General features: G+C 40.3%; 1 protein-coding gene across 1 annotated transcript in view; it reads left to right on the top strand.

Annotated features, from left to right (window-relative positions):
* The window catches only part of PIEZO2 (piezo type mechanosensitive ion channel component 2), a 373,451-nt gene that overhangs the window by 307,232 nt on the left and 42,680 nt on the right, over positions 1–23,539 (top strand). The window contains exons 27-37 of the mRNA XM_084849861.1: positions 820–916; positions 2,725–2,887; positions 3,769–3,858; positions 4,428–4,552; positions 5,848–5,919; positions 11,069–11,172; positions 12,909–13,007; positions 15,166–15,277; positions 20,131–20,196; positions 21,022–21,188; positions 21,632–21,786. Coding sequence (XP_084705987.1) covers positions 820–916; positions 2,725–2,887; positions 3,769–3,858; positions 4,428–4,552; positions 5,848–5,919; positions 11,069–11,172; positions 12,909–13,007; positions 15,166–15,277; positions 20,131–20,196; positions 21,022–21,188; positions 21,632–21,786 — 1,250 coding nt within the window. The remainder of the gene's footprint in view (positions 1–819; positions 917–2,724; positions 2,888–3,768; positions 3,859–4,427; positions 4,553–5,847; positions 5,920–11,068; positions 11,173–12,908; positions 13,008–15,165; positions 15,278–20,130; positions 20,197–21,021; positions 21,189–21,631; positions 21,787–23,539) is intronic.

Raw genomic sequence — 23,539 nt, 5'->3', positions numbered from 1 at the left:
TGCTGTGTCCCCAGCCGTTAGGGATTACAGGAAAAAAAAAATCATAGAAGGATTATAGAAACTTATTTGATACCTGATATTTTTACACATTTTTGTTTTCAGGATCATGGTATTCTGGAGGGTCTTCCCCACACTACCATTTTTCTTTCCCATTTTCCAGAAACCTGGAGCGCTGAGTTTCAGATTTGGCAGCCAGCTCCTGGCCTCAAGGCCTGTAGCTGTGTATAGCACAGTGGGGGAAGGTTGCAGGAAGGTGGAAAAGAAACAAAAGGGGCTCCTTCTTCTTTCCCTGCTTTTGAAGCTCAACCTGCCCTCCCCACCACCACCCCAGTCCCAAGTAGCACTCCCTGTTCCAGACTGGCTGGACTTTGATTCACTGCAGCATTTGATCACAGGTCACTGGTTGTACCTAGATATTTACCATGCAGACAGTGGAGATCTGGTGTGCATTGTACTTCATACAGTGGTGGCTGGTGGCTTCAATGTGAGTGGGGCGGTGAATCCGCTCCAGGTTTCAGTCAAAACCAGTCAGAACTCTAAAGGAGCTATCCACTGACTTCATATCAGCACTGCCTGGTTCAAAAAGCGGGTGGGGTGGGAAAGCTTGCAGCATGTACATTGGAGTGGGTTTGGATTAAATAAAAAAGCCCGTTGTTTCAGCTTATGTTTATATCATAGAAAAAGCAGCAGAAGACTGCTACAGCAGGTAGCTCTATTAAAATAGTTATAGCAGAAATTATTGCATTGTGCAACATTTCTCAAGAGGAACCAACACTTGGGGAAAATGTCATTGTGCCCTTATTTTCTCTTTTATTTCAGATAGGAGCATGTGGCTACATCAATTCGTTAATTCAGAACAGTTGTTGGGTGATTCAGGCATTTAGCCTGGCCTGTACGGTTAAGGGTTATAAAATCCGTAAGTATAGACTTGTAAATTCCTTTGCAAATTTCCACGGAAGGCCTTTAAATATCCATCGTTTGAAAAACTACAGCCATTTGCTTTTTCTTTGCTGCTTTGATGTTGAGAAATAAATCTCTTAACACCTTAATTAAGTTTGGACACAATTCAACTTCTTAAATAAACTTGAATGGATAGAATTGAATATCTTTAAAAAATATATTGGGGAGTATCCAGTGCGACACTACAGCTAACATAAATTATGAGGTTTTTTACACGAGGCTGTTAATCCTGTATCTACTTTCAGTTTCATTGCAGAATTGAGATTCAAGCTCTACACAAAGCGCTTTTCTGCTACGTGACCTCTAGGTGTCACTGTGTTATAGTGGAATAGTGCAAATACACCAGTAGAAACAGCACTTTGAGAAATAATATCCCGTTTTCCCGGTTCTAAACAAAACCAGGAAAGTGTTCTGAAAAAACAAGTGAAACTGAGGATCATGACATTCTTTAAAGAACCTGTAAACAATCGTGAGTAAGGAATCATGAGCTCACAAGGAATGCCTCATGTAGAAAGCTCTACAGTTTGCTGTTTGAATTCTAGTGCAACGCCCATAGCTCTTGCTGGCATGACAGGTTTTCCTGGAAAACCCTGTAGCAGCAAGTACTATTGGAGTTGCCCTAGAATTCATTTATGCTAGCACAGTGTAATTTACATTAGCAGTAGTGTCACACTGGATACTGCCCATTGTTAATAATGGTAAACATTTGGTGGAAAATGTCTTCTGTCTGAAAAGATAGCTCAGCTATCATGTATTTCACAATAGTCACCCTGTCCATTCACAATAAGTCAATGTTCACAGCATCAGGAATCCTGTTTTGTAGTAGTGCACATGAAGCAGAAGGCTTCACACAGTGCCCAAATGCAGAGATTATGTCTGCTAGGGTCAATTTCTTATGATCCCCAGTTTGTTTATACCTGTAATCTTTATTCCTCATTATTCCTGTGGCACTTTGGAATTAACTAGCATAGATGTCATTCTATTGACATCTATTCTATCTTGTCTTAATGGTTTTTTGTTTGTGCATGTTTTTCATCAAAAAATCCTGATCAGTTCAGTCCAATTTGTGCCCCACTGGCACATTTAGCCAGGGCACTGAGAGAAATGTAAACATGATCAAGAGAAAGAGAAACCCTCCTGTTGTCTCATCTTCAGTCTCCCTGTGGCATTTCCCAATTCTATGGAGTGGTTCTTCAGACGATCAGTGTGGAAAACAACCCAGCATCAGTTGCCTTCCCCACCCCTGCATGCGCCGGTTGCATGACGTTATCTGCTCTGCATCACGGGTCGCTGTGTCATCCGAACCTGGCACACGGCACAGGCACAGTGAGTTTTCACCCACCCTATAACTGATACTGCAAGCCATGGGTTGTAGGGTGGATGAAAATGTGTTATGCCTGCGCCCGGCTCTGAGTTCGGATGACACAACAACCCACAGCTTGGGTAATTAGGGTAATCCCGGTCACATAACTGGCATGCACAGGGGTGGGGGAAACAATCGACGCTGCGTTGTTTCCCCCACTGATTGTCTGAACCCGGACTCTGTCTCTATCTTTTCCTGTTTCCAAACTACAACATAGAGGAACATAGAGGCACACAAAGAAGAGAATTATCTTCTTTCTGCAGCCCTCTTTGAAGTTCACATCGGACAGAGATGGATTCTAATTTGTTTGCCCACTTTTGCCATTGCAGACAAAGTGTTACAGTTTATAAATACAAAAATACTTATCCTGGGGTGGGTGTGATTTTGTTTACTTTTGTCAGCTTTGGACAAAGATGCAGAATGCAAATTACCTAGCGGGGAAGCAGGAATCATCTGGGACAGTATTTGCTTTGCCTTCTTGTTGCTGCAAAGAAGAGTTTTTATGAGTTACTACTTCCTCCATGTGGTTGCGGATATTAAAGCTTCACAGATTTTGGCATCCAGGTAAACTGGGGTGTTTTATTTAAGCAGTTATATAGATCCATGCAGTATAACAACTGCAGTTGCATTCTGTGACATGTTGTATGGCCAGTTAGTATGAAAACTCTAAAATGAGATAAGATGTATACAATTAGTGTGATTAATCAACTGAAGCATTAATCACAGACTTAGAAAACCCGTATATTGATCAGGAAGGTTATTAGCCTTTTGAAATAGATTCTATTACGGTTTTAATGTGTTCCCAAAAATTATCCCTGCTTCGGCAAAGGATTATGAAGGAAACTATGGGTTGGATACAGACTTATACTTCCAGATGAGGCTCTTATTGTGCTGTTACCCTGCCTCAGTCACGGATTTTTGTGGGGGATGATGGTGTCTGTTTTCCCATTGCTTCTTCCTTTTTTCTTTCCACAAAAGATTCATTAAGGGGGGAGAAATAGAATAGCTGCACAATAATTTTTGAATGGTAGCATTAGGAGCCCTCCCATCTGGAAGCTCCCTCAGTGAAATCAATGGAACATAAGTTAATCAAGCCTGGATCCAATGGTATATATACTGTATGGGCAAAATTCTTATACCTGCTCAGAATAGTGTGGCCACACAGCCTGGCATCATTTGGCCCACAGAGGCAGGGTGAGTGGTCATCCAGGCCCACATCCAAAACTAATTCCCCACCCTTGATTTAATGCCTGGAGAGTAGACATTTTCATTATTGGCCCACCAGTTCACCACTACATATTACATAATCTTCTTATGTGTTGTTGTTTATTGATTCTCCCTTAGTGTCAGGCAGAAAGACAAGCTATAAATATTTTTTTAAATACATAAATAATTAAAAAAACAGCAAAATACAAGTTTTCTGAGGGGTCTCTTTTATTTTACAGGGGTGCTGAACTTTTCCAGGCCACGATTGTAAAGGCTGTAAAAGCAAGAATTGAGGAAGAGAAAAAATCAATGGATCAACTAAAGAGACAGTATGCCTTTCTTTCTTCCTTTCCCTGAACATTTCTCTTCTATGAGGGATTAATGATTACTTTTGTAAGGGCTTAGGTATTTGACCTCTTGCAGCTTGGAGTGCAACAGCACTTTTTTAGCCTTACCAAAAGTAAGGCTAAACACAATAGATGTCTGCGCATAGTGGTCCAGTTCAGATGTAATATTCCCAGCTTGCTTAAACCATTGTTTAGAAAATGGTTTAAGGTCCTGGTTAGTGCACTGATGTTAACTCTCAGTTGTCCACTTTGAGGAATCAAAAAGGATTGGTGGGTTGACAAAGGAAGGAGGGGGTGGGTGGGGAACTGTCTGGGACCAACACTCATTCCCAGCTTGCTAAACTATGGTTTGTCAAAGAGGAATGTTGCATCCCTGATGGGATGGCATTATTTAGACAAAAAAGTCTGGCATACACAATCCCAGTGTGTACACAGTATGTACCTTCTCTTTATAGTCCTTTGATAATACATTAATGACTTTAAACTCATGTGCATTTCGGATCCACAAAGATGATGGTGTGATTCTGACAGTGTAACATCTCCTTTGACAGAATGGATCGTATCAAAGCCAGGCAACAAAAATATAAAAAGGGTAAAGAAAGGGTGATGAGCATGAACCAAGAAGCTTCAGATGGGCAAGAAATTCAAAAGGCTGCTGAGGATGATGATGATGATGGTACTATTCCTTCAATATATCCAGCGTTGGTATTTATTGCTTGGACCTTGGTAATATTAACATGAAAACATGTAGGGAAGTACTATACACCCCATCCAACCATGTGCTATCAGGTCTTCACAGCCTGATCCTATGCTTATTTACTCAGAAATAAACCCCTCTGTGTTCTATGGGATTTACTCCCAAATGTGTGCATAGGATTGTGGTCTCAGTGCACAGACAGAGCTCTCCTACCCTTCCCTTTCACTGCAGTAGAAGAACAGTCTGAATATTTAGCCCTTTGCAGAGAGATGGTTGACCCCTTTGCTAAAGTAAATGGAGAACGATCCAGCACTTTAGATCAGGGTGCCAAGTACAGTCTAGAATGGCAGGATATTGCATGTGACAGGCTACAGCTTTATAGCTTGATATATAATAAAATAAACATCCAGATTTTGTATTGCAGGAACCTTTGAAAAAGATTAACTTTGAGGCCAACAGTTCACATTTGGGATTGAATTAGTTTTGCATGTTATGCTGAGTTAACAGGATTGTTGAAAGGTTGCTTGTATTTAAAGGCAATTCAGAACAGCAGAGATGTTTTTAACCTGTAACATTTACTTGATGCAAAAAATGAATTAACGTTATATTTAAGGATCTCAGATAAAATACGTTTGGATCGCTGTTTCCAATCATTCTTAATTTCAGTTTATGTGTGATAGGTTTTATTTTGTTGCAGATTTATATTTATAATTTATATCAAGCATTTTTCAAAATTTTATTTCACCATCACTGGTGAAATAATTTCCCCCCAATAATACGTTATACCATTTGTCGATATATGCCTTTTCTTTTTGCCCATTTTTCACACTGTAACAAATGATATTGCACACTATGTCACTAAAACTTTCTGTTTTGTTTTGTCCATTCAAGTTTATTATATCAGTATGGGGATAGGGGTTGTAATGCACATCAAAATATGTCTTATTCTGAAAAGATAAAAGGGCAGCCATGTTTCTGCATGAGCCCATGTAAAAAGTTAGTATTCCCATATATATATATATATATATATATATATATATATCTTTGAAGTTAAATTCTGTTTGAATTATACATCAAATTGATCATTTTCAACTAATAGACTAATCAACAAATAACAATAAACAAATGTATTTTGTGTGTGGGGGGGGTTCTTCTTGGAGTATATTAGAATTGGATCTATCCTTGCACAGTTTGGAGCTATTAGAACAAGAAAATATAAGTAGTAACATGTTTTTCACTTTGTAAAATTAATTTTTGGACATATTTCATTTTAGGAGAAGCAGACAAAGAGAAAGCCAAGGGCAAAAAAAAGCAGTGGTGGCGGCCTTGGGTTGATCATGCGTCCAGTAGGTTTCTCAATCATCTTTAAAATACACCTTTAACCCTTATATCCTTGACCAGAATGGAGGCATCCCCAAGACCTGTTTGTTTTTATGCATGGTTTTATAGTTGTGACTTGATAGTTATATGGATGCAAATTCAGTGATTTCAAGGGGTACCGTGAAAGAGTTCGTCATTTTGGCCATTTGTCAGCAAGATACCTTTATGGCAATTCCCAGTATTAGTAGGCTGAACCAAATATTTACCATGTGAAAGAAAAACAGTACACAGGATATCCCTCCAAAAGAGATCTGAGTGTGGCTACTTTGTCAACATGAATCATTAATATGTCCTTATACTTACCAATTTACAATATGGGTAACTGTCCTAGTTTCATTTCATGGAAGAGCTATTCAGATTTTGCTCCTAAGTGCATGGGCAGTATACTTAAACAGCTGAAAAAATACTCCTCAAATCCTCAGCCTCTCCCTCCCCACTGACTGGTATGCCCCAAGAACGCCCAGTTTCAGACCTCATTCAGGTCTCTGCGGTGGCTGGGAGAAGCTGAAAAGAGGACTCCAGGTTGTTGTTGTTTTTGCTCTATCTACAGGCTCAAAGTCATCCCCCCTGCCCCCAAATCCTATGGCTTCTGGGAGGCTGTCTAGGGACCATATGATTTTATGCTTTAAAACTTCTCTGACTTAAAATACTTGTAAATACTTTCACAATTAATGGTTTGGTCCTATCCTAATTTACACTTGCCTAAATTATTAGTGTTGCATAAGAGTATAAAGGAGATAAGGCCATGGCATACAAGATAAATAATTTAATTGCTATTACATATTTTAGTGGAATTGGTTACACTAACTGAAGTGCGGAGTTAAAATGTCTGAAACATACATGGTTTTCAGCCTTTGGGCCCATTTTTAAATACTTTGCTCTTATTTATTTATGAATTTATGTATTTATGTATTTATATATACTACTTTTATACCGCTTAATATCCTGAAATCTCTCAGCGGTTCACTATATATATGTATATGTATAAAATAAAATATAACATTTGCTATTCCAGTTGCACACCTATTTTCTGTACATCCACATTTATGCTGCCATGTGTCTGTAGCAGGGTTATCAACAGTTGAACCCAGCATTTTGAATATCCGTTTCTGTCAAGTCACAAGTAAACTGTGCCTATCTATAAGGGCATGATGAAAATTTATAGAGACCTATCCTTTTTTCAAATGGATACTGAGGACAAATTGTTTTTGTTTTCAAAAGAAATCACTGCAAGTAACGTGTTTTGAGACTGTAGCTGTTCGGAATGGACCTGGGTATGGTCTCTGTTAATCCTCATTAGTTTTGTGCCTGCAGAATTGTTGACGTTCAAGGGATGAGAATGACACAAAGGCTGTCAGGATCCCAGGTTATCTTTTGCAGTGGACTGTAGTTTCTCAGCCGAAAGCTGAGAGAATGCTACCATTCTGCTGCTTTCTGCTATAGTCCACTGTGTGAGACAGACTTGCATCCATGCAACTTTTGTTAAATTGTTTCAATTCAATTCAGTATTTCTAATTCATTTCACCCTCATTATATGTTTTAGGAAACCAATGCACAGCACATATTATTGCAATAATGCATATTCTTGTGAACAGCAATGTATGGCCAAGCTCTGAAAATAATTACTACTCACCAGCTCTGCATGTCATTCTAAAATAATTGCTCATAAGTTCAGGACAGTATGTTTTTTATATTTGAATGGGCAAAGTGCTTTATTTCCAGCTATTTTCAAACATCGTATTAAAATATTTAGAGTGTCCTATACTGTCACATCTGAATAGAGAGTGCCTACTATCTGCACCATACATAAAATATTGTTGATTTCTGTGTTGACATGGAATTATCAGGGCTGGAGGAAGTATGTCATGAAAAAGATCCTTTCATCAGCTGTCGCTGCCTGATAGTCACCAAAACAACTGCAAGCATCAATAATACTGTGGTTTTACCCCATTGTTCTTTTTCCATTCTGATGAAACAACTAAAATTGATGTGTGAAGAACTTTCTCCTGGAGCAAGGGTGTTCTGTAGGTAGAGGGGTATGATCCAATTGAAAAATGGGCCACAGTTTTCAGTTGATCATACTTCACCACCACAGTAGTGTATGCCTGCAAGAGTGCATTATTGCAGTTTAATCATACCCTCCTTTTAGATATAAATATATATATAATGTGAAATACAGTATTGGGTGTAAACCCTGCAGAATAATTGGATGTAAACCCTGCATAGTGCCTAGTATGGCTGTACAGGGTTTATACAGTTCTTGGTACATTGACAACACCAGGAAAAAGCACTGGTCTGTATTATCTTCCTTCTAATATAGAGTAGTAACTCCGTCCTCTAAGCCACTATTCTGTAGCAAACCTCAGCCTGCCAATAAGATTGCCTGCAAAAGTAAATAAATAAATAATAACAGAGTTTGAATAATGTAAGATGACTGTAATGTTTTAATTATCAACTTTGTTTGAATGCCATTCTTAGTGATGAATATGTGAGCCATTTTAATACTGCTAGACATAAAAGAACATAAGATGGCCGCTAGAGTTGAGTTAATGGCTGCTTGGTAGAATAGCATTTCATAATTTGATCTGATTATGAACAGCAGTATAGCTCAAAGGGATTATTCATATGCTCAAATATTTTCTAGTGTTAGAATGTACTGAGCAGGTTCATACTGTCCTCCGAGTGTAGGCTCCACAGTGTAGGTATGATATATATCGGGGTGGGGAACTTTAGGCCCATGGGATAAATTTGGTCCTCCTGGGGTTCCAGTCTGGCCCTCTGGCTTTCCCAGATGGCCATGCCCTGTCCCCTCCCCACCCCCCTGCAACCACCAATCATTTCGTGGTTTCCCAGCTTTTGTGCAGGTTTTTCTCATTCTCAAAGGTTGAAATACCCCTCCCAAGGCTGTGTTACTGACAGTAAGGGCTTTAACTTAAATATGCTGTGTGTGTGTGTGTGTGTGTGTGTGTGAGATAGAGAGAGAGAAATTTTGGTCCTGCCCCTTTCCCCTTTGACCCCAACCAGTTGCCTCCCATCCACCACTGGAATGCAGCCCCCTGAGAGCTTCTCTAAAATTGAATTTGGCCCTTGGGCTGAAAAAGGTTCCCCACCTGTGGTGTATATGGTGAAGAATGAATGAATCTTCACCTTGTGCAAGCATCACCCCACATGTTCACATGTCCATCTGCATGCATATATGCCACACGTGCAACCATCCAGTCACATTTTATGGTGTACAGATTGTGCGGGCATCCCACGTTACACATTCACAATGTCTGTGTGCGTGTATCGGGTCAGATTGCACAAGCCCAAGTCTCACTCTTAACACCTTGTCACATGCAGAGCCTACACCTCAGGAGACAGTCTGATATTACCAATTCTTTAACAGTGAAAACTCCTTGATTGATATATGGTAAAATTCCTTCAATAGAAAATAGTAGTATGAAATTCTGTCTATTCTGTTGGATCTTTGCACTCCCCAGAGCTTCATGTACAGCAAGAAGATTTTTTAAGTGTCCAGGGATCCAGCTGCTTATATCTAAAAAGTAAAAAACAAGCATCACACAGGAACATAGGAAGCTGCTTTATAGAGAGTCCATATAGCCCAGTCTTGCCAACATGAACTGGCAGCAGCTCTCCAGGGTTTCAGGCAGGAGTTTTTCCAGCCTCACCTGGGGATGTCAGAGACTGAATCTGGAACCTTCTGCATGCAAAGCACGTGCTCTACCCACTGAGCTACAGTCCTGCCCCGCCCCAGTACTAGAGATGTTCTCAGCAGAGACTGAGAATGGCCATGCTTGCAACCTGAGAGTGAAAGAATTAATACAACACAACATCCACATTTCTCTGATCTTTTGCTGCTTGAAATTCAAAAGCTTTTATTTTCATCCCAAATAATATCCCCAGGATTAATATTTTAACATGGGTCCTTAAGTTTTATTGGCATTACCGCTTATACCAGAGCAAGAGTGGCTGTCAACTTACAAGCATTGATTTATGTGGTATATCTAGTACAAAACTGCAGCAAGCTTCCCTTTTAAATAGTGGCAGGTTACACTACTTTTCATCATGTATCGTTTCAATAGCATAGGTGAGAGGTCATTGAATAAGTTTATCCCTGGCTTAGGATAAGGTGCTAATATGCAGATGGCTTCAGAATATGATTAAGATAAAATAGAGGAATTGAATAAGAATTTCAGTTATTTTGATGGTTTAGAAAGCTGTATAATGAGGGTCAAATGAGGGCCTTGAATGTCATTCTATTTATGGCTCTGTAAATTTATTATTATTATTATTACTACGTTAAGACAGATGTAATGCTGTGACTTTAATTTTGACTCTTGCTTATTATTTTACTTTTCCTTTGTTTTCCTTGTTTGATCATATTAGGCCTATTAGCTTATTTGACGTTTTTTAAAAAATGTGCTTCTGTTCAAGGATATAAGGTCCAGTTCATTCACATCACATCTTGAACATACGGAGGTCTCCGAACTTTTTTAAATACAGAGGCAAGAATTAATTTTTAGCCATGATCATATGAACTACTTTTAAATAAAGTAATTTTAAGCAAGAAATTGCTTCCCATTTTCTCAGTTTTAAGCTTGAAGAATACAGTAAAATAAAAGTAAAATGCTACCAGATGCCTGCGCACTTCTAGCAGAATTACATTTTCCTTCCCTCCACTTCCAGAACACAATTTTAAGTTTAGTTTACCCCCTGGATACCCAGTGGAGTTGGAGACTCCTCAATCACTGACAAAATGAAAGCAACATTAAAACAAATTAAATTAGGAATGTTGCAGGGTTTTTAATACCTTTTCAAGTCGATTTGCATCTTATCAGCTCATTTTGTTCTGATAATGATATTTTGTTCTGATAATCCTAGATATTTCCTGTAATAGACACTTACTTCTTTGTGCCTGCAAACATCACAACCAAATGGTTTATCTGCCACTGATTCTATTCATCTCTTGCTTTTTCTCCACTTCCACCTGACCTGCCATTGAGTCCCACAATCATAGGATTTTTTTTGGTGACTTTGTGGTGGCTCAGGATAGAATTTATGAGTGATTTTTTTTCCCCCTACAAGAAATAAAAAATATTTTATTTTGCTTAGTGGTCAGAAGTGGAGATTATTATTTGTTTGAGACGGACAGTGAAGAAGAGGAAGATGAGGAAAAAAGGGAAGAGGAAGAACCTCCACGAAGATCTGCATTCCAGGTACTGTCTTTATTTACATGTTGTTCCTACTAAAAAGGCTTGAATTGTCTGAATCTGTACTGAAAAGTATGAGAACCTGTGCTAATTTGAACTTAATTATTGCTTGCTTATATTGTTGCCACATTTCTGCAATGCAAGAACAATACTGGAGATGGATTTTAATTCACTTGCACATGTAGCATTTTAAAAAAATAAAGTTTCATATCCTGAACTCTATTTTTCTGATGTTGCATTGGAAACAAGTGAATAAAACATCTTTCCATGGGCATTGCTTGATATTGCTTAGATGTTTTCTGTTTCTTAAAAAAAGCCCTGCTGAATTCTTCAAAGATAATAGTAATAAAAACTGGGTTTTGTATAGGTTTCAGGGCAGAAATCAGGGAGGGAAGACAGTATAATTAAAACTTATTTATGTCATAGGTTGAAGAAAGTTAAGCCATTATTATATAGCATCAAGCAACCTAATTAATACATGCATATCCCCCATTCAGACTACAGCATCCTTGTGTTCCCATAGTTCCCCATAAGCCTACAGACATGGAAATTTGGGTCACAATGGATGATCCATGCATAATCACATGTGGGATCCACACAGAATCTTTCATAATGATGCAGCTGTCTATCAGTAAGGTTAATGGTAAGAAGATAGGTTTAAGACTGAAGATTTCTGTTTTGATCTACACCCAATGACAGATGGAGCTCCCTGCATTTATACAGTAGGTTCCTCTGCAATATCTGATAATGGGTTGGATCCAGACTTAGTCATAGTTAGAGTACACTGATTGAAATCAATGGGACATGTCCATCATTGTTAACTTATGTCCCATTTATTACAGTAGGTCTGCTCTAACTATGACTAAGTCTGGAACCAACCCAATGTATTGTTTACATGCATGGGGTTGTAATTCAAGATTGCAACTTCATTCTTTACAGGGCATGCACATAAATTAGCAGAAACATTATTTTCTAAAGCACCACACTTCCAGCAGTTCCCATTCACTTTTTTCATTCAAACACATTCATTTATTTATATCAACATGGAGTGGTATACATGTTCAATGCTAAAAGCAAATGAAATCTATGTTCAAAAACAGGTTTCCTTATGAACTTCTGAGTCTAGCCAATATTTCTTGTTCTGCCATAGGTGTCAGTTCATGAGTTGAAAATAACCTATATTTTGGATTTTTAAAAATCTGCAAAATCTCCTCAGTTTCCACCCTGAAATCTTCAGTAGTAAAGTCTATATTTTTAGCCTTTTTATGACCTTCAATGTTTTGCAGCACATATATTTGTGGGTGAAAGACATTAGGTAATTTTTTTTAATCAACAAAGCTGAGAAATCATTGTAAGTGTGTGTGTGTGTGTGTGTGTGTGTGAGAGAGAGAGAGAGACAGAGAGAGACAGAGACAGAGAGAGAGAGAGCATAAATCGGCTTCCATTCATAGTTGCAATTGGGACAGGGAGGGAATCTGCAACTACTAGTAACTGTCATATACTAAAGATTAACTTTCACTTAGAATGCATTCTTCTAATCAACATACTAATTTATGAATGTTACATGTATAATTAAATAACCTTTATCCAAGCATTCTGTCACTAACTGAACTGCACTCCTAAACAGAATATTCACAGTTCACATTTTAGCCTGTTTGAAATTAATATGTCATGCAATATATTTCTTATAACAGTAGCAGTTATTCTTTCACTAATTTTTCTTGCTTTGTCCTTCTTTGTAGAGAGCTATTGCGAAATTTGCTTCAGCCATTTTAGCCTTGCCAAAGTCTGTTATTAAACTGCCCAAAACTATTCTTCAGTATTTAATCAGAGCTGCAAAGGTATTTGATGTTCCATAATGTGTAGAATGTGATCTTATCCCATACTGTTCTGGCCTAGGGTATCCCTTTTCTGCATTTTCCCTCTTAATATGAACTTTGTGAGGGCTTATGACAGTCAAGGATTTGGTTTGCATAGCATTTAATAAACAGAATCATAAGAAGAATTAACTCATTTTAACTGTGATCTGAGAGAGAAAATGCAGAAACATATCTTGGTATAATACTGGTATTTCTGCCTAAGCTGTGTTAAGAGGGTTCCATCAGGTTGCACGCGTTTTTAGATAGTGGATAAAATCCTGACCCTATTTAAATTGCTTCAATAAGGAGGATTTCACCCTGCATGGTAATCTTTCTCAGAAAGCTGGTAAAACCTTTAAATATTGTAGCTAAGCATACTTTCTCTTCAGGCTTCATTTTCCCGTGCATCATCATTAAGGTATCAATAATCCATCAGCCTGTCTTGAGGCATCTTTTAGCAGTACTTGCAATAATGTATGCAATATGCCACTAATGTGGAAGAAGTACTAAAACATTTTAGATTGAGTATAACAGTTCACATCCTATGAGCTGTTTACATGTTAGTGCTGAAATGCAAAGCATGTAGGTATTGCTCCTGGAAGAAGTCAATATACCTAAACTTTTAAACCTAACCAGTGACAGACTAGCAGATTTTTTTCAATAGTTTCATTTCTAGTTGAAATGATTCTTCCGTAAAACTATCCACAATAACAAAATCTCAGAATAACAAATGCTCAGAAACTTGTTAACAAATGCTGACTTGATAACAGCAGTTGAGCTACACTAGCTTGAGTAAATATTGCTATTCAAAGTTATATTTTTCCATATCAGTTTCCTTAGAGGAATGTTCAGTAAAATATTAAAGATCTCCAGCTTTATTTGTGAGCATGGATCCTAAGCACCACGGACAGTGCTCCTGTCCTGGAATTGGGTTTTCCTGCCCATTTCTCCTCACTGCAACATCCCCCAGCCTCCAAAAGCTTATTTTGAGGGTTAAGGGATCCTCAGGAATGGTGTGGGATATAGCATGGGGACTGCAAGCGGAGGAGGGAGTTATTGGAAATTGGGAGCCCTACTTCCATGAGCAGAAGTGCCTTTCTGCTTGGGAAAGATGCCACTGGATCCAAGCTATTAAGACTTCTCAATGTAGCACTGCATTCTACATTATTACCATAAACCAAGTTAGTGACCTACAGAAAAACAGGGAAGAGGTAGCCACTCCCTGCTTCCCTCGTCATTAGTAATTTTCCATGTTCACAGATCAAAAGCAGGTGGTTTATTTTTATGCCCCTCAACATTTTTAAGACACATGTCTTCATAGTGCACCAAGTGATTTCTGTACATCAGAACTGCAATAAATAAATCACATTAAAGCAGCATTTACAGTTTTATCTCCAATTACATGGCCTGTTCCAGCTTCCCTGAGACAGTTTGTACATGCTTGTGTTGGGAGTGCTAACTATTCTGTTTTTCTCATCCTCTTCCCTTTGCATGTATATGTTTGTTTGTTCCTTGGCTGTAGCTAATGTCTTTCATGGGTGATGCAATGCTAGCTGAAGATGATTTTTCATTGTATAATGAAAATCATGCAGACAAAAGCAAACATATTTTGTCTCAAACTGCTATCACACAATACTTACATTTTTTTTCTTTTTATTCATAACGTGTGCTGGAGAAAGAAATGCATAATATGTGGTTATGGCATTATGAACTTCTGTTGTATTTCTGTGTTAAAAAAATATAGTCAGCCAAAGCTTTTAGAGATGGTTGAACATCTTACAAACATTAGATTAAACATAAACATCATATTGTATTTGGAATACTGATTATCAGTTGAAGCTACTTTCAGGAAACGGTTAATGCGTAAACAGTGTTTTCATTCCCAGAGTTCAGATCATAGCCTTGTGGATTCTTATGAAACTCATAAGACTCCACAACTCTATTCAAATGTTTTGGTTTGTTGAGCAAACAACAACATCACTAAAAAATCACAAACTTTATTTGAGATAAAGTTTGGAACTGATAATGTTTGCTTAATCTTCCAGATGTAAACATATTTATTCAAATCTAAAATCTTTCTGTAATTTGCTTTAACATTTACTTACTCAAGAACTCGAATAAATTGGTTTATTCCCTCTAGTTTGTTTATCAGGCCTGGATTACTGATCCTAAAACTGCCCTCCGACAGAGGCGAAAAGAGAAGAAAACATTTGCACAAGAAGGGAGACAAAGGTGGAAAGGATCTGGGGATGGTATGTTTGCTCCTGTAGTGTTCTCAGTTACATCTTGTAAATTGTCCAAACAGCCTTTCCCCTCCTTTGAGGAAGGATCATAGCTCAGTGGGAGAGCATATTCCTTGCATGTAGAAGTTTCTAGGTAAAATCTGTGGCATCTTTGGTTGAAAAAGGATCGGATAGCAGGTGAAGTAAAAGACCTCTGCCTGAGACCCTGAAGAGTTGCTGCCAGTCAAAGTAGTATGCTAGATGGACAAATTGTCTTACCTGGTAAAAAGCAGCTTCCCTAGGGAAGTCACGGACATCCGGTTGGAGCTCAAGGCTCAGCAGTTTCTCCCAGTTTGGCCCTCTGGACACCAGTCTGCAGACCCCTGCACTTACCCAACTCGGCACGTGCCAAGTAGGGCAAGAGCAGCGGTCCCCACTTCTCCGCCAAGCCACCATTTTGCAGAAAATGGCGGCTTGTCCTTTTATGTAAAGGGCCCTATTGGCAGCTGTAAATAGGCCCATTTACATAAAATTACAGTAGTAAGTGGTGTAAATAGAACATTTGTGCCTGTAATTTTTTGTAAATGGGCCTATTTACAGCCACCGTTTTCACAATATGGACCTTTACGCAAAAGGATGAACTGCCATTTTCCGCAAGATGGTGGCTCAAAGGAGCAGCAGGATGATGCACACCACTCGTTAGGTGCCCACAAACCACCTGACATCTTGCCGCACATGGCAAACAGGTCAGGCTGCTGGCAGGGTCTGTCAAGTGGCGTAGAAAAATACATAAGTTTCTGCTAAGAAAATGTTGAATGGAATGGGGGACAATACACTAAATGTTACATACTGGGGTAAATTATGTAAGTAATTATGTAACTACTTACATAATTGTTTCCGTAATTGTTTCCGTATTTTTCCGCATGACAAAAGAAATTCGCATCTGTCTGTGGGTGGATGACGAAACGAAAGGCGCCTGACAATCCGCGAAACACAGACAGAATGGATTTTACACAGTCCATACATCCCTAACTACACCTATGTATAGCCCTCCAGATATTTTGGACTTCAGTTCCCATCAGCCCCAGCCAGCCTGGCCTATGATCAGAAATACTGGCAGGTGTAGTCCAAAATATCTGGAGGATACCAGGTTGGAGAAGGCTGATATAGGGGCATATAAAGGGGAAGTTCAAACTTAATCCTGTTCCAACAAGCCAGGTTTGTTGGACCAGGAAAGAGCTGTGTGCCCATGCACTCCCTCCTCCACTTTTCCTTCGCTCTGTTCTCCTCTCTTCCCTCTTGTATCTTAATTTGGTACTTCTTGATTTGTTAAACTACTGTTTGTTCCACACCGGGAAACTGTGGTTGCAGTGATTTATACAAAGTAGGAGACCAAACCATAGTAGGGATCATTCAGTCTGCAGTTGCCTGGTTTGGCCATCATGGGAAACTGTAGTTCAACAAACCAGGAACCAAAACACAAGAGAGAAGGGAAGGGGGAGTGGGCAGTCTGCAGGAACAAGGCTCAACCTGAACCATTATGTACCAGGCTATTGTGCATTATACAGTGGACAGATATATAACACAAGCAACTACTGCTAGAGGGATAGAGATAGTGGAGGATGAGAGGTGCAGGGGTTGGTTTTATTTTGGGAAGGAGGGAGAAAGAAAACAACCCAATCACATGCTAGTTAGTCAAGCAATATATTCACATGCTGAACTCAGCATCGCTGCATTAAACAAAGCAAATTATTAAAATCAATCATAGGCTGCCTCCAAATAATATAGGATAATCTATTTATTCATTCATTCATTTCATTTCTATACCGCCCAATAGCCGAAGCTCTCCGGGCGGTTCACAAAAATTAAAACCAAACAACACACAATAAAACAATTTAAAATATATAGAACATTAAAACCACAATATAACAATACAACCACAATAAAACCTAGCAGCAGTGCAGGAGTTTAAAATACAGATTTAAAACAGCAAAGATAAAAATTTAGAAAGCTAAAATGCCAAAATGCCTGGGAAAATAAAAAGGTCTTCACCTGGTGCCGAAAGGAATACAATATAGGCGCCAGGAGAACCTCACTAGGGAGCTCATTCCAGAGCCGGGGTGCCACAGCAGAAAAAGCCCTCCTCCTAGTAGCCACCCGCCTCACTTCCTTTGGCAGGGGCTCATGGAGAAGGGCCACTGATGATGATCTTAAGGTCTGGGCAGGCACATATGGGAGGAGGCGATCCTTCAGGTAATCTGGCCCCAAGCCGTTAAGGGCTTTGAATGTTAACACCAGCACTTTGAATCGGGCCCGGAAATGGACTGGTAGCCAGTGCAGCTGGAAAAGTACGGGCATAATATGAGCTCGCAGGTCAGTCCCTGTTAACAATCTTGCTGCCCTATTTTGGACCAGCTGAAGTTTCCGGACTGTTTTCAAAGGCAGCCCCACGTATAACGCATTGCAGTAATCCAGACGAGAAGTTATCAGAGCATGGATAACTGTAGCTAGGCTATCTCTGTCCAGATAAGGGCGTAGTTGGTATACCAGCTTAAGCTGATAAAAAGTGCTCCATGCCACTGAGTTCACCTGTGCCTCAAGTGACAGTTCTGGATCCAAGAGCACCCCCAAACTACGAACCTGATCCTTTAGGGGGAGTGCAACCCCCTCCAGAACAGATTGAATATCACCTAGCTGGGCAGACGAACCACCCACTAACAGTACCTCCGTCTTGTCTGGATTGAGTTTCAGTTTATTAGCCCTCATCCAGTCCATTACCGTGCCCAGGCACTGATTCAGAACAGCCACTGCCTCACCTGGGTTTGATGAGAAAGAGAGGTAGAGCAGGGTGTCATCTGCATATTGATGGCACCTCAGCCCACACCTCGGGATAACCTCCCCCAGCGGTTTCATGTAGATGTTAAACAGCATGGGGGATAAAATAGAGCCCTGTGGAACCCCATGGCACAATTGCCATGGCACAGAGCAGTAATCCCCCAGCACCACCTTCTGGAATCGGCCATCCAAGTAGGAGCAGAACCACTGTAGTGCAGTGCCTCCAACTCCTAACCCAGACAACCTATCCAGAAGGATACCATGGTCGATGGTATCAAAAGCTGCTGAGAGGTCCAGGAGAATCAACAGGGTCACACTCCCCCTGTCCCTCTCCCGGCAGAGGTCATCCCACAGGGCGACCAAGGCAGTTTCCGTTCCAAAACCAGGCCTGAAGCCCGATTGAAATGGATCTAGATAATCCGTTTCATTCAAGAGTGCCTGGAGCTGTCCTACAACCACCCGCTCAAGCACCTTGCCCAGGAAGGGGATGTTGGCCACTAGCCTATAATTGTTAACATCCTCTGGGTCCAGGTTAGGCTTTTTCAGGAGTGGTCTAATTACTGCCTCTTTTAAAGCGGCAGGCACCACTCCCTCTCTCAAGGAGGAATTTACAACCTCCTGGACCCAGCCAGACAACCCCTCCTTGTTTGATTTAATAAGCCATGAAGGGCAAGGGTCAAGCACACAAGTGGTCGATCGGACTTGGCCAAGCACCTTGTCCACATCCTCAGGCCTCAGTAACTGAACTCATCCAATAAAACTGGACCAGATGGTGCTCTGAACGCCTCTACCAATGGAACTGCATTAATGGTGGTGTCCAATTCATGACGAATCTGAGAGACTTTATCCTCAAAGTGCTGTGCAAACTTGTCACAGAGTGCTACCGAGGGTTCCATCGTCTCTCTCCCTGGCCCAGAATATAACAGGCCGTGAACCACTCAGAAAATCTCCGCTGGACGACACTGAGAAGATGCAATGCTGGTGGAAAAGAACTGTCTCTTTGCCACCCTCACTGCCACAGAGTAGGCTCGATAGTGGGCTCTTACCTGTGTTCGGTCAGACTCAGCACGAGTTTTCCTCCACCTGTGTTCTAGCCGTCTCTCCTCTTGCTTCATTGCCCTCAGCTCAGGTGTATACCAAGGAGCTGGCCGGGCTCTGCTCAGAGGGAGAGGGCGCTTGGGCGCGATCGTGTCAACTGCCCGAGTCATCTCTGCATTCCACAGAGCGACCTGGGCTTCGACAGGAGCACCAGCCATACCAGCAGGAAAATCCCCCAGAGCCCTCTGGAATCCATCGGAATCCATTAATCTCCGGGGGCGGACCATTTTAATAGGTCCCCCACCCTTGCAGAGGGGAAAGGCCGCCAGGAGTCTAAACCTCAGCAGGAAGTGATCTGACCATGACAAAGGGACAGATGTTAATTCCTCCACTTTCAGATCACCATCCTCCTGCCCAGTCGAGAAAACCAGATCAAGTGTGTGTCCTTTTATATGCGTTGGGCCGATGACATGTTGGGACAGCCCCATGGTTGTCATGGCGGCCATGAAGTCCTGAGCCGCCCCGGATACAGCGGCCTCAGCATGGAAGTTGAGATCCCCCAGGACCATCATCCTAGGGGTACTCAACACCAAGTCCGAGAACACCTCCGTCAGCTCAGGCAGGGAGTCTGATAATGATGTGTCCTAACAGGAAGGTGACTGAGCTGTATGAGAGCCAGTGTAGTGTAGTGGCGAGAGTGACGGACTGGGAGCCGGGAGATCCGGGTTCTAGTCCCCACTTGGCCATGGAAGCTCACTGGGTGACTTTGGGCCAGTCACAGACTCTCAGCCCAACCCACCTCACAGGGTTGTTGTTGTGAGGATAAAATGGAGAGGAGGAGGATAATGTAAGCCGCCTTGAGTTCCTTGCGAGAGGGAGAAAGGCGGGGTATAAATGCAATAAATAAATAAATAAATAAATAAATACTTAACAGGATAAATCTAATCTTTTTTATTGAATATTATGAATTGCCAGAAGCTTTTCTCACTGTTTTAATATTGATTCATCAGTTGGTATAGATGTGGAGTGTGAAGAAATAGAGGAACCTGTCAAAAAAAAATCTTCAGATGGACCTGGTAAGCAAAGAAGCAAGAAATGTATTCTTTTACACTAGTAGTAACTGATAAGACAGTATAGCCATGTGTTAAATAAAGGCAAGCTGAAAAAGTATATGTGCTGTAGAATTTCCTGACCATTGCATATCAACAGTCATAGTTTACTAGCACAAGCAATAATATTCAAGCCAGAAAGCATAAATCCGCTTGAGTCTGCAGAATTGTGCAGCTAGATAAATTCACTAGGTATTCTTTCATAGAGATGCTGCACTTCTTAAACACTTTTCCTGTCGGCCAGCTACATTTTTAAAGTTAAAAAGAATAAAGTGTTTAATACCAGCTGCTTTTGCATCTTGAAAGCAGAAGGCAGCTGTTTGGAGAGAGCTGCAGTATATGGGGAAGAAGAACCACAATATGTAGCTTTTGAAATAGTAACTACAGAATGATAATGGAATCTCATAAAGGAAAATTTAAGCAAGTGCAAAATTTAAAAAGACTGTTATCTTATTAAATGAGTATTTATGTATAAACAGGGCAAAGATTCTAAGGTCACCTAATTATTACAATGACTAGTAATGAAGTGAATAACTGTGGCTCAAATGTTTGGCTAATATCTGACCCTTGAAGCCAGAAATGTTAGATAAACAATGCAATCCTATACATGTCTACTCAAAAGTAAGTTCTATTGCGTTCAGTGGAGTTTACTCCCAGATAACTGGGCAGAGGATTGGAGTCAGACAGTACTAAAAATAGTTCTTATGGGCTAGACTTTCTTAAATTATTCACCAATATTTGCAGCTGTGATGATTGACTTACTAAAACTTGTTTTTTCTTCTTTTTCTCTAGATAACATTATCAAAAGAATATATAATATTTTGAAGTTTACCTGGGTTCTTTTTCTGGCAACAATAGACAGTTTTACAGCTTGGCTCAATTCAATTTCAAGAGAGCACATTGATATTTCCACTGTGCTAAGAATCGAGAGGTGTATGCTTACAAGAGAAATAAAAAAGGTAGTATGACATGCTTATATCATTTACATGATAGCAATAAACATGTTTGTGATTTCTGTCCCACCTTGGCCTACCCTGTTGTTGCTAAATAGTTAGTTGTAGAGACCACTATAGCAACCACATTTTTAGCAACCACATTGTACTTTCTTATTAAAAAAAAAACCTGCTTTGGAAACATGAAATATATTAACAATGGCATTTTTGGCATTTTACTTTATGATTGAGGATGGAGGGAAACCCTTAGGAAAGACATAGAGAGTACAATGCTTCTGTGGTACTGTTCTGAGAGTCTTGTGTTTTTAATTGGCTTTACAGCTTTCACCTTTTGCCATCTTGTTCTTCTCTAGATTCCTAAAAAAAAATGTTCAGACTAGACAATTGACAGACCTCACAGAATAAAAATGGCCTGTTTGGTCTTCTAAATTCTACCCCTTCTTTCTTAGGGGAATGTTCCAACTCGAGAGAGTATCCATATGTATTACCAGAACCATATCATGAACCTGTCTAGGGAATCAGGATTGGATGAAATTTATGAACCTGGACAGGCTGAGAGGACGGCAAGTCTAGAATCAGCACCTTCTCGTGACAGTGAATCCAGGTATCTTGTTAAATCAAACACAGTTCTTCTATACATATAGAAGATGATCTTCATAAATGTAGAAAAATCCAGTAATAAAGTGTAGCTTAAAGTAGCTGATAAATGTTGGATGTCATACCTGGTACTGAAACTTCCATTATCTCACTTGTGACTAGGGGTGCAGTTCTATGGGATGCGCCTGGCTACTCGTAAGCTTCCAAATTTGGAGGCTTACTAGTATCCTATGCAGAGTGGGAGGAGTCTTCTGCCTCATATTCCCATGCCCCCAGTCGCCTCCCCGCCCTGCCCCCAGGAACGCCCCCTTTCTCCTCCTACAGACTCACATTTGCAAGCTCGTAACAGCAGCCAGGACAGTTCTCTGTGCTGGCTGCGAGGGGGCAGGGAGTGCAGTTTCCTGGCTCTGAGCTTGAATCCAGGAAACCAAAATATTCAACACCTCTAGACACTGTCTAGGGCACACAGGATTTCTCCCTCAGATAGGCCATTCAGCCCTTGCATTCAACCCATTTGTTTTCCTTGTGTTAGAAATGTATGACAGTAACAAAATATTTCCATCTTGTCAACTATTATTTGTGTTCTAATTTTCTTTCTGTAAGTACAGCTTCAGGGGTTCACACAACTCCCACCATCCCAGCCATTGAAAGAACACAGGAAGGGGCCATTGGGCTGCACAGACTGGCTCCATCCCCACAGCCACAAGTGCTGTTGCCTGGATCGGAAATGCTTCACCACCTTCTGCACATTTGGCAGCACGGGAATTGTCTCTCTACATACTGATGTTCACACAGAGAGATCTTCCACATAAGAAGGGTCTTTGGCCCCAACAGAGTCCATCATATAAAAGAGCTCTACATGCATATGTCAGTATGTGCACAGAGCCCTTTCTCATGATGGCTGAAAGCATGGAGAGCAGGAACCATTTTCACTGGCTGTGGCTGTGGTGGGAGGCAGGGCTAGCCCACATGGCCCCACAATCCCCTCATGCTCTTTCATCATGAGGGGTGTGTGTCAGGTTAACCTTCCTTCTATCAATTCAGGGGGAAGGTATTTATCACCTTCAAATGATCTTATAACTGGTGTCATAGAAAAAGGTCAGTTATAATGCCTCTCTTTATTCTATTCCATAATACTGCCCCTCATGTGCTATTTATACCTGAATAATTTCATTGGGTTGGATCCAGACTTAGTCATACTTAAAGGCTACACACTGGGATAAGGATGATGGAGAAAGTAATGGATACTTGGCATTTATTTTTAATCTAATACAATTTGAGTTTAGTTTATTAAAAAATAACTTCAAATGTACTTGACTACATATTTTGAGGAGAGGGTTGTTTAAAATTGAGTTACAGTGCCTCTTTAGTGTTTCTGTACTCCCCCCACTACAACATTTATAGCTTCATTGACAGATCAGAGACATTAAAAGTAATCAAGTAATCCTAGTACAGCTCATGCTACTTTCCAGGCAGCCCTTCTTAACCTTTACCTATGTGAAGAAATAAGTTTCCATAAATATCCATGAGATCCCAGTCTTCTTTTCTCTGTGTTTACCCTAAACATCCTACCCCTCTGGTAAAAGTAGAGTAAAGCAGCAATTGCTAGCCTGATCACTGGATTAGATTTACAAGTCCTCTTTGTATATACCCGTCTCAAAAGCATTCTATCAGAAGCAGTTAATTGTAAATGTTAGGACACGACTTTCCTTCATCTCAAATTTTTATTTTTACCAAAGTTTATTTTACAATGTATTACA

Source organism: Heloderma suspectum, chromosome 4, assembly GCF_057233095.1.
Source record: "Heloderma suspectum isolate Gila_16-S chromosome 4, 16-S_ref, whole genome shotgun sequence".
NCBI lineage: Eukaryota > Metazoa > Chordata > Lepidosauria > Squamata > Helodermatidae > Heloderma > Heloderma suspectum.
The sequence above is the reverse complement of the archived record's forward strand: the minus strand, read 5'-3'. Positions and strand labels throughout refer to the sequence as shown.